This window comes from Capricornis sumatraensis, chromosome 2 (genome assembly GCF_032405125.1).
Source record: "Capricornis sumatraensis isolate serow.1 chromosome 2, serow.2, whole genome shotgun sequence".
Taxonomy (NCBI): Eukaryota; Metazoa; Chordata; class Mammalia; order Artiodactyla; family Bovidae; genus Capricornis; species Capricornis sumatraensis.
Genome location: NC_091070.1, coordinates 81,506,792 through 81,523,991, shown reverse-complemented (window position 1 = coordinate 81,523,991; position 17,200 = coordinate 81,506,792). Strand labels below are relative to the sequence as shown.

At 37.3% G+C, this 17,200-nt stretch overlaps 1 protein-coding gene across 2 annotated transcripts in view; it reads left to right on the top strand.

The window, feature by feature from the left end:
- Nucleotides 1-17,200, top strand: part of ARIH1 (ariadne RBR E3 ubiquitin protein ligase 1) — a 98,533-nt gene that overhangs the window by 24,978 nt on the left and 56,355 nt on the right. Inside the window, exon 2 of one of the 2 annotated variants that reach the window (XM_068963392.1) lies at nt 2,005-2,072. The exons of the other annotated variant lie outside the window; for it this stretch is intronic. Within the exon in view, the coding sequence (XP_068819493.1) occupies nt 2,005-2,072 (68 nt within the window). The remainder of the gene's footprint in view (nt 1-2,004; nt 2,073-17,200) is intronic. 2 annotated transcript variants of the gene reach the window in all.

Here is a 17,200-nt window from a genome sequence, read left to right as displayed (position 1 = left end):
TTTAAAAGTAGAACTCCCACAGTTCTCCTAACCTGATTTTTATCCTCCTTTTAAGATCCTAAATATGATTATTTTATGGATTCCAAAAATAATGCTTTGGTTTAATTGAGAAAGGTATATAAGTTGAGTACTTGATTGATTTTTACCTAACATTTTCTTAGCTACACTGTTCTGGGGGACTACAGATACTGGACAGTTGTTTTAAGGTGGTTTGTATAAATAAATTATAATACAATGACATGTCCTGCAGTAGAATTACAGGAATAAAAAAGGAATGTTTAGTGATATTTTCTGGAAAGTACCGACAGGTAGAAGTGGGTCTGAAGCTGGGTTTTGAAAAATGAATAGTAACTTAGGCAGATGGGATTGGAGATGGAATTCCAGACAGAGGAGGAAGAGCAATAGAATGTACAAAAGGTAGAAGCTGTTACTGGTCTAGATTGTTGAATGAACAGTAAGGATTGGGAAGTAGTGTGGTGAGAGCTGGAGATAGACAGGTTATGCATTTTGTGAAAGGTTTTAGCATAGTGCTAAGTTAGATGAGGCCAGTTGAAACAACTGTAAACTCTTAATAATTAAACTCTTAATTAGTGTTGGAAGAACCACTTTGTTGGCAGTATAGGGAGTAAATGAGAACAGGGTGACATTAGGAAGCAGGGAGAGTAGTGAGAAATGTATTATAATCTGGGCAAGAAATACATGATGAGGTTATGAAAGTGGGAGTGGAGAGGTGGGAGAGGTATTCAGGTGTTAGGAGGTAGCATCAGTGAGAACTGAATTATTTTATTAGGGGACAAAAGAGTTTAGTGGTTAAGACTTTGACATTGTATAGAACTTAGTTCCGGCTTTTTTTTTTTCTTTTTAACCTTTTAGCAGCTCTCTGACTTTGTATCAGTTATATAATTTTAATCAATTTCCTTTCCTCATCTATTATAATGTAGTTGAAGCTTTAAGCAGCCTGCATTTAACTTTCTGAATTAATAGTTCCTTTCCATTTTCCCAGTAAAGCAGGCTTATTTGATGTTCATGGCAAGCTCTCAGCTTGTTAATCTTCTGAGATAAGTAAAACTAAATGATGAAATTAACCAGTTGCATGGGACTCATCATACTATATGATGCCATTTATATGAAGTGTCCAGAATAGGCAAGTCCTTGGAGACAAAAAACAGGCTGGTTGGGGAAAGAGGAGAACAGGGAGTGACTGCTAGTGAGTATGGGGTTTGTTTTGGGGATGATGAAATGTTCTAAAATTGATGGTTAACAAACACATCTATGTGTCACAACTCTGAATGTAATCAAAACCATTGACTCACATTCTTTGAATTTTATGGTGTATGGATTTGAGGTAACAGGAAAACTCCACATCACTTTTAAAAATACAGTTGATAGTTTTGTGTGTGTTTTACTGTATCTTAGAAATTGGCCTAAATGGCACTAACACATTGTTTTAAGTCACCCAAGTAATCTAGATGTGGTGTGAGCAAGCATTTTTACATAGTTACGAAAATACACAATAATAAAATGCTGAAATATGACTTTCATTCAATGATTCCCACTAATAAACTTGAATCACATAGGCCTTGGCACTACAGTAGAAATTTTTGTGTGTAATAATTGCCATTTTAATATTTCATAGAAAGTCTTTGGACGTGATAGCTTCTTGTGTGTTAAAGAGCAACCTCTATTCAAAGAAATTGTGTGGCGTGGTTACAGAAATACCTGCTGTATCTGTAACTGCTGATGGTATTAAAAATACGAATTCTTTTGCCTTTGGCAATGGTACTATTTCTACTTGAAAGGGAATAATATGGAAGTCAAGAATAGTTTATTTAGTATGTGTATGGGAGAGTTGTGGATATGAAGTTTAGGTATTTTACTGTAGAATGTAGGTATGTTTTCTGGTTCCTCCCTCTCCTGTATATACTTTGATTTTAATTTTTATCAAGTCTGTCTATCTGGCCTTTGCCGCTGTGGCCCATTGATCTGTCCATCTGTCTGTTACAGTGCATATTGGGTACTTCCAGACGTATGAATTCAGTGATGCAAAGGACAGGAGGGCTGCAGCAGCAAAGGTAGGACAGAATCATTCCAAAGACAAGTTATTAAAGGATTATTAACATATGTATATGTGAGCACATATTGATAGCAGCATCTAGTTATTTAAGGGCATACTGTTTATCCTATAAATTGATATGGAAAGCCTGTTCTGACATGACAAATTTGACATATCTGTTTATAAAGGGCACAGTTTTACTGTTTTTTAAGCCAGAAGTTTACTTGGTATTCAGGCAACAAAGTAAATTGATATTTGCCACTATCTTTTTAAAAAATGATGAATAATAGAAATGATTAAATGGAAGATATTTATGATGCTTGCTTGAGATTCATGGACCAGGTTGATTTTCAGAAACTATGACAACAGAAAATCCCATTTGTAAAACGGGGAGAAGAAGCAGGAAAGATAGATTGATCTGACCATGCATATATATTTATGTATTAATGTTAAATATCTGATCCTATTTTGATGAAAATAATTAAATCCTGGTGGTTCTTTTAACTTATGTAGGGAACCTTAAGGATTTTTACTTAAATATTGGTACCATTTACTCATATTTGTATCCATTTGTTTGCTAAATGATCACATTTGTAATAGCTGTTCCTGCCTTTTTTTGGGTAAATGTTGGATTAAAATGAGAGACCAACAGCACTTTTATACTGAATCCTAAGAGGTAAATCACAGCCAAGTTATAAGAACTTAGGCAGTGCAGTGCAGACATTTGAAGAAGAAGACGTGAAAGGCTTATATATTGTGTAATACAGTAAAGTGTTGGATTGCTTATTTATTACTCTAGTATTGGTTGTAAAGTGAGATTTTATAGGGATAATTGAACGATGCAGATATTTGCATCATTTTCTTTGCTGTTGTGCTTCCAAAAGACAGGGGTTGTTTTTCTAGCAGGTAATTATAGCACTTCTCAAGGCTTCCTGAGTGAAAAGGCAGATAAAAAGTTGGCATTTGGATTTCAGTGAAGATTACGAGACGTTCAAACTGACTTTGAAATGAAGATCTTAGATATCGGTAGTGTAAATTTTGGCCCCCAAAGTTAATAGTTACTTTAATAAACTCTATATGCTATATTGAAGAGATCTAGTATACTGTCACTTGAATGTGAAAATGTATTTTGAAGTGACATTTCATGGTATACTGTAGTAGAGATATCTTCAATCAGTGGTGTTGAGGTGTGTTTTAAGATCTTCCCCACACACACTGGGATTTTTTGATCTTAGAAACCTTTTTGATTAACTTTTTAAAACTTTCATACCTTTTTCTTTCAAATGTTTTTTAGGTATTTCATGGTGTAAAATAAATAACAAATTATTATTTATCTTTTTGTATGGCATGAATATTAGTCATGAATCTATAGTTTCTTCAGAATTGTCAGACCTAGTAGTCCAACTCAGTATAAAGAAAAATAGCTCTGAATTTCAGAGACCTAAGTATGTTCTAATGTTGACTGCCACTATTGCCATTTCAAAAGTAACTTCTGCTTTTTGGTTTTTGCTTTTTTAAAATGCATGTTGGTAGAACCTTTACAAAATCTAGTTAATCTATGTCTATGAAAAGGAATTCTTAGTAAGGGGGTGAAGAGGAAACTGTTTAACTGTATCTAAATCATTGCTAAGATTTGATTTTTTAAAGTTGTGCTTGTTTATGCTTTTGTCAATAAACTTTAATCTACAACTGACACTATTAAGAATCCTAAAATTTCCATTAGTCTGATAAAGAAAATATTATTTGGTTGTTTCAACATTTTCTTGAATTGCCATTTCATATCCTTTGTGCCTTTTCTTGTTGAGTTCTTAATATGATAGTTTTTGTAGTTCTTTTCACCTGTAATTTGTGGTTTAAAGTAGTACTCCCATATGATGACAGATAAGAGAGTAAAGAGCTATTATGTCTTCATTTATACACCTGTTTCTTTTCATCATTCTTTGACATTATCTCTTTCCTCTTCCTTTTCTCACCTTTGTGGATCACAATTTATGCTAGCTAAATTTTTATGTTATCAAAGTTCTTTTGTGATCGTAACCAAGTCTTAGTTTGCTCATAGCTTGATTTTTAAAGTGACACCACTGAACGTTTGTTTTTATGGTTATATCACTGACAGTCCAAGTAGTCCAGTTTATACCTGGGTCATATTTACACTTCTCCAGGAGCTGTCCATTTTGCTCTTCGCAGGATGCCCTTCCCACTAGGCCTCTTGTAATAGCCATCAGCCATGAACTTTTACATTACTGTTCTGTCCCTGTTTCTTGGATCTGTCTTTTTTCCTTAATACAATCTCACTTTATTGGACTATATTCTTAATTTAACTCTGTATACCTTTTCTCTACTGACTCTTATAATGTTTTCAGTTTGTCTTTAAACTTGGTTGCTAGATTGGCTAGTCAGGAAACTTCTAGACTGGGATGTTTATGAAAGATAGTGCCTTCTACATTCATGGTTGCTAATCTAATACCAGTCTGCTTCCTATTTCCTGATGACTTTTTAAAAAAGTTTCAGCATTTTCTCTTTATCCTTTTGTTCTGAAGAGACATATAAATGTGAATCTTTAGATTAAGTGTGTTGGGCCCTTATTGGACTCTAAACTGAGATGCTTGTGTCCTTTTAAAACTTTAAGAAATTTTTAATATCGCTTTAGCAATTCTCTCCTCTTCTTGGAGTTCCTGTTGATTGTTAAAAATAGTGAGTAGTGACTTTTCTTAAAAAACTAAGATAAAATTATATAAGAATGATTTCAGAAAGGGTGCCTGTAAGAGTCCTGAATCTTCAACTTTCACAACGAATGTGGTAATATCTAAAATGGAAAGATAGTAACTGAGCATAAGCATGTTATTTAGGATAAATTTAAAAACAAGGAGAAACAGCTAAAAGAATTTTAAATGGTTGCCTCAAAGGATTGGAAATCAGTAGCACCTGGGATATGGCCAAGATGGTTGTTAATCTTTGAGGTTACCATTAGCTTCTAAAACTGTGTACATATTCTAAAGTTAAAAAAACAAAATAAGTGATTCAATGCAGTCCCATCATTAAAGGTCCACATTTAGTGATACTTCATTCTTTAAAATCCTCTCTGCAGATATATGTAAAAATGCTCTTAGTCCAAGCCTTCAGGAAGGAAGATTCCAGTTGTATGTATCACATGGCTCTTTTTTAATTCTTAACCATTGAGCTGTGTATTTGAGGATAATTAGCAAGAGAATGTACTGGAGATGTACATGACTTGTTACAGCTTACTAGTAAAACTTCCTTTAAATGATACAAGAGTATATATTATATATTTTTGTCTATTTCAGGATCATTTGCATTTATGATCTTTAAAGACATTTACCATCTCTTTATTTTCAGGTAAAGTTTTTGTAAAAAAGCATTTGTAAGATGCTTTAAAAATTTACTTAAAACTTTCACAACTCAAAGTATAAGCCCTGTGATTTTCAAATAATCTCACATCTATATTCTACAAAATTTTGTGTAACACATATACATGTGTAGGCTATGAATAAGAAGTAATCAGTCAGTTGTTAATCAAAATCCTACCACTTATCAATAGCTGCTTTGAGTTGCTGTGTTGGGAACAGAAGGATATTAGTTAAAAGAAATCACATAAAGCACTAGGTCAGATACTATTTTAAAAAAACAAAACAGTAGTAGCCGGGAATGTACATGTGTGTCTTTTTCTGATGCCTCCACATGGAGAAATAACTACATACAAGACTTCTTAATGAGAACCTACTGTGTAGCACAGAGAACTCTACCCAGTGCTCTGTAGTGATCTAAATGAGAAGAAAATCCAAAAGAGAAGGGATATGTGTATATGTATGGCTGAGTCACTTTGCTGTACAGCAGAAATTGACTCAACAGAGTAAAGCAACTATACGGCAATTTGAAAAACCAAAGACTTAACAATATTCAGTTTGCGTTATAGAACTAATTTTTGTATGCCATCTTTAGATAGTTTGACGATGGCTGTTAGTGTGAGAAGTGACAGATGTTTTGTTTCTGTGTTTGGTGGAACACTTTCAGTATGTGCCACATAGCTACGTGGAATGCTAATACTTTGGGCTTGGAATCCAGAGGAGAGAATATGAGTAAATAACTCAGGGTTGCTAAATAATCTTAATTATTTCTCACAGTTTCCGAGCTATGAAAAAAATAGTAAAATAGGATAAGGTGGTTTATATATGATCTTCATTTGTGGTTTAGATTAGCTCCGTTATGCCAAGATAGTTTGGAATTGGAGTTACCTGGTTCTTGGCCTTGCCTTTTAGACTTTTTTCCCCTTGTAATGAGAATTTTTAAGATCTGTTCTCCTAGCAGCTTTCAGATATACAATATGAAATTAACTGCAGTCATCATGTTGTACATTATATCCCTGTGATTTATTTCATTTTTTGAAAACTTCGTTCTTTTATTTTTGGTGTCGATGGGTCTCCGTAACCGTGTGCAAGCTTTCTCCAGTTGGGGGGAGCAGGCTCAGAAGTTGTGGCTCCTGGGCTTAGTTGCTCTGCTGCATGTGGAATCTTCCTGGACCAGGGATTGAATTCATGTCCCCTGCACTGCCAGATGGGTTCTGATCCACCGTACCACCAGGGAAGTCCTAGTTTTTCCCCTGCTCCTAACGGCAATTAGGAGACTGAGGTCCACCAAAATCTTGCTTGAATGGGGCCTCATGTAGTGGTGAAGATTTAAAAGAATTAGAAGATCTAAAAAGTTTAAAAAGAGTTAAAAGATTTAAAAGATTGTTTTGTGACTTGGCTATTGTTCAGCTAGATGTGAAACTAGATGGTGCTATTAGAAGTTTTACATATTGTTTCTACTGTTCATGTAAATAATATCCCTTCCACCCAACCCGTTTGGTTTGCATTTGAATTTGTACAGAAAAATTTAAGTGATTATACACAGTTTAGTATCCTTCCATTTATAGAAACATTTCTTAGTCTGATTAAACTCTTGACATTCTCTAGAGGTGAAATCTTTGACTCTTCAAATTTGAGATGACATAGAAGTAATTTCCTTCATAAAATGCCTATACAAGGGCAAATGAAAAAGAGCAAAGTCAAATTTGAAATGTTATTGATGGGTGGTTGGCTGGGTGCATTCAGTAACAACTTTTGGTACATCAAGATTTAAGTTTATAGTTGAGATCATACCCCAGAAAACTTTCAAGCAAAGTATCATGGATCTACAGAATTAAAATAGTTAGTCAAAGCTTGTCAGTGTTAAATTTTTTAAAAATAATATCAAAGGGTAGTGAGTAAAGTGTGAACTTCTTGCTGAAATAATCTCCAGGAAGCACTTCAGTGGAAAAGTATCTCAAGAACATTACCCTCAACATTCCCGCCCCCTCCCCTTTTTTTTTAAACCTTCCTTCTCCTGATAGTCGCTTAGAAGTAAATATTCAAAACTGGAAACTTTGAGGATTAGTGTTGTTATAATAATTTTTTTTCTATGCATATAGTGTTTAAGCCATCTGAGAATTCTGTGATGTCTTCCTCATCCTCCTAATCCTCTCCATAATTAGGAAGATGGAGTAGAAAGCCAAAAACTTTATTTCTAAGACTGTTTTGCATTTAGGGTTTTTAAGATGTGAAATAGTTGCTGCCAGTTATTTAATAGATACATGTGTGTGAGGTTTGAAGGAAGTTCATCTTTCTTCCCTTTTCTGCCCCCCATCACTCCCTGCTGCTTTTTTCTGGGTTGTGAAAATGTGAGATTTTTCTACAGTAGCAGAAACGCAGCTTCGCATTATCCGTTCTTCACCTTTCTATGTTACCAAGAGGCATTTGTAGCAAAGGCAGCAGGTAGGCTCTTGTGAATATCACCTGTTTGATGGTTATCTGGAGGCAGTTGTTGGCAGTGTCAGTGGTGACTCTTTGATCCCTTGGATCACAGTTAGCTGCCATTCTTGAATTTAGTAGGTCTATTGGGAGCTCAGTCAGTAAAGAATCTTCTTGCAATGCTGGAAACCCAGCTTCCGTCCCTGGGTTAGGAAGATCCCTTGGCGAAGGACATGGCAAGCCACTCCAGTATTCTTGCTTGGAGAATCTCGTGGACTGAGGAGCCTGGTGGGCTACAGTCTGTAGGGTCCCAAAGAGTCAGACAGCAGTGAAGCAACTGAGCACACACATGCACGTTGCTGGCTTAAGGGGAGAGAGTCCCTTTTGCTTCAGTTGGCTAGTGTTCTGGTGTCGTTCTTGTAGACAGTCATAGCCTTACAGCCCTATTCTTCCAGTCCTTGCAACTATTAAGTACCCAATTGCTCTTATTAACTCTCTCTTTCCTCAAAATATCTAGTGCTTTCTCTTCTGGCACCTAATCCTGATTGATCAAAGTCAAGAGTGTCTTTTGGTGACAGGATCCTAGTCTTTAATTTTGTATATGGTACAGTGTAAGCTTTTGATACCTGGAGAATTTATTGTATGTAATTATTGTATGTCATTAACTGTTAATTGTATTGCAGTCTTTTAGTGACTCTTGGTATAAAGTACTCAGCATTCTTACATACTTTTACAGGGAAGACGTATATACCTGAATTATACATGATAATTTCTTAGAAGGAAATCAGGTATTTAATTAAATCTGAGAATTTGGAAATGAAACTTTTTACAGTTAGTGTGACCAGCTCAGAATGTTGCTTTCTTATATAGTTTGTATCAGTGCTTCTCAATTTTTAATGTGCATACAAGTTAGTAGATGTGGATTGAGATTTAGGATTCTGCATACCTAACTAACTTAAACTGCCTATTTTTGGGGGGATTATTTGTCTTTTATGGACATACATGTTTATTTACCTTTTATTGTAGGTGTTGCAAATATTTCTATACAGAAGTTTTTGTACTTAATGGCTTTTGGGTTTCTATGTTGCTTTAAAAGGCACATTAATAGCCTGTAAAAATTTAAATCGGCAGTAGCTGTCTTAAGGAGGTCTGACTCTTTGCAACCCCATCAGGAGCCTGGTAGGCTCCTCAGTCCATGGGATTTTTCAGTCAAGAGTACTGGAGTGGGTTGCCATTTCTTTCTCCAGGGGATCTTCCCGACCCAGGGATCAGACCCAGGGATCAAACCCAGGTCTACTGCATTGCAGGTAGATGCTTCACAGTTTGAGCCACCTGGGAAGCCCTCTTAAGGAGGTCAGATTAAGCTGAATAGAAAAATAGAAGCATGAGCCCTTTCTTGTATAGGAAAATTGTCAAACTGAGTTTTGAAATGAAATCTACAACCCGTTCTATTTCAGATCAAATTTTGAGAAAAAGCTAGCCTTTGTGGGGTCTTTTCTATGTATGATAATTGGGTTTTTAAAAAAATTTTTTTTGCTGTTTCATCTTAGACTACTGTTTTATATTATAAAACCCTTTCATCTGATATTTAGCTTTCCCCTAAAATAAGGATTATCTCTTGAGACTTTTCAAAAATAGTTGCTTCTCCATAGTACTAATCCTAGGAATGTCATTCAATAGCTTGGTTGATCTGCCAGGGGATTCTGTCATACTGTAGAGTGTGGGCATGTCTGCATGTATGTTCTCCACCTTGGCTGCATGTTGGAATGCCAGGAAGCTTTCAGTATAATGGTACTGCCAAGATTTTTCCCTTTTGCACCCAGTCCCCTCCTCCATCTCTCCTCCCTTACTTTGCTTCTTGATGTATTTAGCCTTGGATGTGGGTTGCACATCAGTTTTTTAAAGTGCTTCATATGATTCTAATGGACTACCATAGTTGAGGACCATTTGATCAAAGAATAGAGGATGATAGTGCATAGTCAGCTGGGACAGTTGTCATATTGAGACCCACTTTTTAAAAATCCAGAAATGGAACTTTGGACATACTTTGAAAGCAAGCACTACTGCTGTAACCACAGAATGTAATTTTCTTCAATTACTAAAACACTAAGCCAGTGTGTTCATATGGGAGTTCTACACATGCACGTCAGAGCCCTTCATAGTGGGACTGTTCAGGGCATTAGTCCCTAACTCTGGCTGGTACTGCTGTTGTCTGGGGGAACTGCAGGTTATAGTTGGGTGAAAAGTACACGTATCCATTTCCCATTCCAGACAGTTGAAACCACATTACTGGTGCTGAAGTCATGTATTGATATTTTTACATTTTCAGAGGAGATCCTAATATGTAGCCAGTAGGGGAACACCATTGTTTTAGAGCTTGTAACTAGAGATCATGTGAAATTTTAGATTGCCTTATTGTCCTAAAGGTTAAATATATTGCTGCAAGTATTAGTTTTCTAATTTGGTGATTTTGCTCATTAACTGATTTTATTTGGCTTGTTTGTATCTTCTTCTTCTTCTTTTTTTTTTTTTTTAAAGAAACACCAATAAGAATTGGTGCTTTTGAACTGTGATGTTGGAGAAGACTCTTAAGAGTCCCTTGGACTGCAAGGAGATCCAACCAGTCTACCCTAAAGAGATCAGTCCTGGGTGTTCATTGGAAGGACTGATATTGAAGCTGAAACTCTAATACTTTGGCCACCTGATGAGAAGAGCTGACTCATTTGAAAAGACCCTGATGCTGAGAAAGATTGAAGGCAGGAGGAGAAGGGGACGACAGAGGATGAGATGGTTGGGTGGCATCACCGACTCAATGGACATGAGTTTGAGTAAACTCTGGGAGTTGGTGATGGACAGGGAGGCCTGGTGTGCTGCAGTCCATGGGGTCGCAAAGAGTCAGACACGACTGAGGGAGTGAACTGAACTGAGTGACCTCCAAGTCTCTCCACGTGGCTGCAAATGCAAAAATGCATTCCTTTTGTGCCTGAGTAATATTCCATTGCATGTATATACACCACATCTGCATCCATTCTTCTGTTGACGGATGCTTAGGTTGCTTCCATATCTTGCGAATTTCACGTACTACTACTGTGACCATTGCAGTGCACGTATGTTTTTGAATTAGTGGGTATAAAAATACCCAGGAGTGTGATTGATGGGTTGTGAGGTATCATTGCACTTTTAATAGTCAGAATTCCATTATTGGTGCTCTAGTACAAGTTAATTACTCTCATAATTTATATTTTAAGTTTATATTTCAATTTGCATACACTCAATTTACACTTTTCAGTTCAGTCTCTCAGTCCTGTCTGACTCTTTGGGACTGCATGGATTGTAGCAGTCCCAGCTTCCCTGTCCATCACCATCAAGTCGGTGATGCCATCCAGTTGTCTCATCCTCTGTCATTCCTTCTCCTCCTGCCCTCAATCTTTCCCAGCATCAGGGTCTTTTCCAGTGAGTCAGTTCTTCGCAACAGGTGGCCAAAGTATTGGAGCTTTAGCTTCAGTCCTTCCAATGAGTATTCAGGACTGATTTCCTTTAGGATTGACTGGTTGGATCTCCTTGCAGTCCAAAGGACTCTCAAGAGTCTTCTCCAACACCACAGTTCAAAAGCATCAATTCTTAGGCACTGAGCTTTCTTTATGGTCCAACTCTCATATCTGTACATGACTACCGGAAAAACCATAGCTTTGACTAGAGGGACATTTGTTGGTAAAGTAATATCTCTGCTTTTTAATATGCTGTCCAGGTTGGTCATAGCTTTTCTTCCAAGGAGCAAGCTTCTTTTAATTTCATGGCTGCAGTCACCATGTGCAGTAATTTTGGAGCCTAAGAAAATAAAGTCTCACTGTTTGCATTGTTTCCCCATCTATTTGCCAGAAAGTGATGGGACCAGATGCCATGGTCTTAGTTTTTTTGAATGTTGAGTTTTAAGCCAGCTTTTTCACTCTAATCTTTCACTTTCAGCAAGAGGCTCTTCAGTTTCTCTTAGCTTTCTGCCATAAGAGTGGTATCATCTGGATCTCTGAGGTTATTGCTATAAGACGATGTACATCCTTGATGTACTCCTTTCTCAGTTTGGAACCAGTCCATTGTTCCATGTCCGGTTCTAACTCTTGCTTCTTGAGCTGCATACAGATTTCTCAGGAGGCAAGTAGAGTGGTCTGATATTCCCATCTCTTGAAGAAATTTCCATAGTTTGTTGTGATCCACACAGTCAAAGGCTTTTGCGTACTTTTAGGTGTATAATTCCATGAATTTTGACAAAAGAATATAAATTCCATCTCAGCCAGCTTACAGAACAGTTCCATTATCACCCTCTAAAAGGCTCCATTCTTATATCCTGTTTGTCCAAATCATACCACCCACCAACCCCTGGCAACTAGAAGATTTGTATACCATCCTTGTATTTTGCCTTTTCTACCTTGTCATAAAAATGGAATCTTGCAATAATATGTAGCCATTTGAGTATAGCTTCTTTCACTTGGAGAAGGAAATGGCAACCCACTCCAGTATTCTTGCCTGGAGAATCCCATGGACGGAGGCGCCTGGTAACGGAGGCGCCTGGTGGGCTACAGTTCACGGGGTCGCAAAGAGTCGGACACGACTTTCACTTTCTTTCACTTAGAATTTGCATTTGAGATTCATATGTACTGTTGTAACAATAGTTCTTTGTTGGTGAGTAGTAGTCCATCCAGTGGCTGTACCACCATTGTTTATACATTCCCTAGTTGCAAAATGTTTAGATTGTTCTCCGTTTTTACCAGGTATGAATAAAGCTGTTTTATATATATGTGTGTGTCTGTGTGTGTTTGTATGAGTGTATATATAGATATACACATCTGGAGAGGAAATGGCAACCCACTCCAGTACTTGCCTGGAAAATCCCATGGACAGAGGGGCCTCGCAGGCTATAGTCTGTGGGTTGCATAGGGTTGGACACGACTGAGCGTCTGACACACAGACTCACAGACACACACACACACATAGACATCTTCATACAGGTTTTGGGTGAACATAAGTGTTCGTTTCACTTGGGTAAATTCCTAATAGTCAGATTTTGGGGTTAAATATTATGTTTAGCTTTATAAGAAACTTTGAAACTTTTTCTGGTTGGCTGTATTTTACCTGTGCTGGATCTTAAGTTGCAGCATGCAGGATTTTCTAGTTGTGGCATGTGAATGAACTCTTAGTTGTTGCATGTGGGATCTAATTCCCTCATCGGGGATTGGACCTGGGTCCCCTGCATTAGGAGTGCAGAGTCTTAGCCACTGGACCAGCAGAGAAGTCCCTTGTTTAGTCCTTGCTTGCATTCTGTTCATGTTTAGTACAGCTTTTGGTTTCATTTATTTTCTCTTGTTTTTCTGTCTTCAGTTTTATTGACTTCTTTTTATTAATTCTTCTGCTTGTGTTAGGTGTAGTTTGCACTTAAGAATTTTTTTTTAATCTTTCTTCATTTCTAATGTAAGCATTTAACACAATTTCTTCCTAAACAACATTAGCTACATTTCACGAATTTTGATGTTTTGTATTTTCATATTCCTCAGTTCAAGATGTTTTCTAATTTTCTTCAAGACTTCCTCGTTGACCTTTGGATTACTTAATAGAAGATGATTTATTTTCTGAATCGTCCATTCAGTGGATTACTGAGAGGAGTTTTGAAATCTCTAAATATAATTGTGGATTTTTCTGTTTTGCTTTCATTTCTGTCAGCTTTTGCTTCATTTATTATGGGACTTTATTGTTAGGTGCATGTTTTCTTGGTGACTTGACCTTTCCACTGAGATTTCTCTTTATCCTTGGTAAATTTTCCTGTTTTGAAGTTTACTTTGAGAAAAACAGCTGCTGCAGCTTTTGCTTGATTTGTGTTTTGCATAATACATCTTTAAAAAATTTTTTTACTTTTAGTTTCTGTATATCATTATATTGGAAAATGGGTTGTTATATAAACAATATATAGTTTTCCTTAAAAAAATTAAACTTTCTGTCTCTTGTCTTTTATTTTCATTTAGCAGCACAAAGATTTCTTTTTTTAGTTAAAGCATAATTGACATATGACATCAGTTTCAGGTATATAACATAATAATTTGGTATTTGTATAGTTACCTCTGTCTTTTAAGTGTTGTTTTTTTGTTTGTTTTTGTTTTTTCCCCACTTTTCACATTTAACGTAGTTACTGATGTGGTTGAATTTTGGTGTTTTAAATTATTTTCCTCTTCTGTCTTCCTTTTCTGCTTTCTTTTGGATTGAAATTTTAAAAATATTCAACTTTATATATGTATTGGTGCTTTTATCTCTAAGTGGTTGCTCTAGGCGTTATATACAAATATTTCACTTCACAGTCTACTTAGAGTTAATATTTTCCCACTCCAAGTGAAACATAGAAACCTTTCAGCTATATGGATAATGTTTGTGTCTGTCCCTTTGTATTGTAGCTGTCATATGTGTTACATCGGTATGCATTTAACCTTTCCCCTCACCATAACATATATAATTTTTAGTTTATATAACATTATAATTTTTGGTTTCAGCAATTCTGTTTATTTTCAGAAACATAAGAGGAGAAACATAGACTATGATATTTACTCATTTACCATTTTTGTTGCTCTTCCTCCTTTCCTGAAATTCTAGGTTACCCTCTGCTGCCATTCCCTTTCTATTTGGAGAACTTCTTTAGCAGTTCCTTTAAAACAGGTCTGCTGGCAGTAGTTCTCTTGGTTTTCTTCTCTCTGAGAATATCCTTTGCTTCGATCCTGAACTATACTTTCATTGAATATAGAATTTTAGGCTGGTAGCTTTTGCTATTATCCCACAGGGCCCCAAGACTTCATACACACCCATACACACACTCACTCACTCACTGTTGTTATTGACATATCTTTGAGTTCACTGACTGCTCTCTCATCTCCTCTCTGCTCTTGAGCCCATCCAGTGATCTTAGAGTTTTTTAATTCCTAAAATTTTCCATTTGGTTCTTCTTTCTTTTCTTTTTTTTTTTTTTTTAAATAATTTGAGCTTCTGTCCTAAGAATCTCTTTCATTCATTTTAAGGTGTTCACCCTTGCCTAATGTGTCATGTTTTTAACAGATGCTTCAAAAGTCTTTGATAATTCTAATATCTGGGTCATCTTGGGGTCAGACTCAGGTGATTGTCTTCTCCCTTGATAGTTGGTCAGATTTTTGTGATTGTTCTTACTTTGTTTCTGGTAGTTCTGTATTCTCTCCTGCATGTGTAGTATGTTGTGTGAGATTCTGTATCGTCTTAAAATCCTTTCAAAAATGGTAAGGATCTTTTATTTGTTTTAGTAAACAAGTGAACCCAGGTAGGTTCCACCTGCAGTTCTTTCTCACCTTATGTACAGGTTGATCCCATTAGCTGTTCAGTTTCCTAAATCTTTGCTATGTTCACTTTGTCCCTCCCATTCCCACTAGGTTGATCTAGGATTTGGGCAGTGGTTTATATCATAATTCTGTTCTGGAAACTTCTATTCTTCTTTGGCTGTTCCACACGTGTATTGCTTGCATTTGCGCCTAGGACTTGGTTCATCATAGAATTAGGAATCTGCTTCTGCGTCTCTCTCCTTAGTGATTTCCTCTGTCTCCCAGGGGCCCTTTTCTTCATTCCTCTAGCTGAATGTATGGACTTCTCTCAGTTTTAGTTTTCTGCCTGTCATGCCTTGAGGTGAAGTGGCAAGAGAAAAACAGAAAATAGTAGGGATTCTCTCACACTCTCCACAACAGAGTCCTTCCTTGTTCCTCTGTTCAGAGCAGTGGGTTTTCCCTGGTAGTTCTCTGTGGTCTGCAGTAGTGTAGTTTCATGGCTGGGACTGGTCTCAGGCCAAGGCTGGGAGAAATAAATAAAGGAAAATGAGAAGTATTCTCTCTGACTTCTTCAGGGGCATTTGCCCTAGTCCTCTGACCAAGAAGGTGCGCTTGTCTGAGTTTTTGCCGATCATGCCTATTACACAGTTATGCCTATTTGGCCCACGCTTGCGTCCAAGCCAGGAGGTAAAACAAACAGGATACTCATTACCATCTTATTTGTTGTTCTTCCCTGTTCTCCCCAATCTACCTGCTGTTACTTGTTAGAGGACTCTTGTTGGTTGTATTTTGTGCAGTTTTTAGTTGTAATTGGTGGGAGGGAGATGCCAGGACCAAAAGTCAGTTTGTTCTGTTTTTAAATAAAAATAAACATGATTAATGTGTAACTTTTATTTGAGTAAAGGTACCCATTTCTAAGTGTATAGTTTGAGTTTTGATAAAGATTTTCCCTCATCATTACCAACCATAACATTTTTCAGTCCCTCAAATGCCCTTGTGCCTTATAGCTTTCTGTCATCCCCTCCTCATTCTGCCTTGAATTACCCTGTTGTGGAGGATATAAAAGATATTTAAACATATATAAGTAATGTTTTTAATATTCCTTTGGATTCTCCCACATGGAATAAATGAAGGAATATTAGATCCAGATTGTCCTAGGCTAGAATTTCCGACTGTTGTACTTAATTAGAGGTATGATGGAGAAGGGGATGGCACCCCACTCCAGTACTCTTTCCTGGAAAATCCCATGGACGGAGGAGCCTGGTAGGCTGCAGTCCATGGGGTCACTAGGAGTCGGGCACGACTGAGCGGCTTCACTTTCACTTTTCACTTTCCTGTATTGGAGAAGGAAATGGCAACCCACTCCAGTGTTATTGCCTGGAGAATCCCAGGGGCGCGGGAGCCTGGTGGGCTGCCGGCTGTGGGGTCGCGCAGAGTCGTACATGGCTGAGGCGGCTTAGCAGCAGCAGCAGAGGTGGATGCTGGGTAGTTTTTGTATGCTGCTGGAGCCTAGTCACAGTTCTCTCATATTTGAAGTGGGAAGTGGGCATGTTTCCCTTACAGAGGGCTTTGGGGATTAGATGGGGCATATAAAGTACTGTGTTGTGCCTGTGTGCTCAGTCTCTTGTCACGTCTGACTGGTTTTTGACCCCATGGACTGTAGCCCACCAGGCTCCTCTGTCCATGGGATTTTCTAGGCAAGAATACTGGAATGGGTTGCCATTTCCTCTCCAGGGGTTTTTCCCTACCCAGGGATCGAACCCACATCTCTTATGTCTCCTGCATTGGCAGGCAGATTCTTTGCCACTGGCACCAACTGGGACGTTCTTACACAGGGTCTGGAATACAGTAGATGGACAGTAAACGTTATTTTTCCATCACCTTTCCTTACATTCAGTGCACATAAATGACTTGAGCCAGCTGCACTGAGATAGTGACCCAAATATATTTATTTAGTATTGTGAAATATTCTCTGGCCTGAAGTGTAGATCACTGGCAAAATATAGCTATTTTGGCATTATGATGTGGTTTAGCCAAATTTT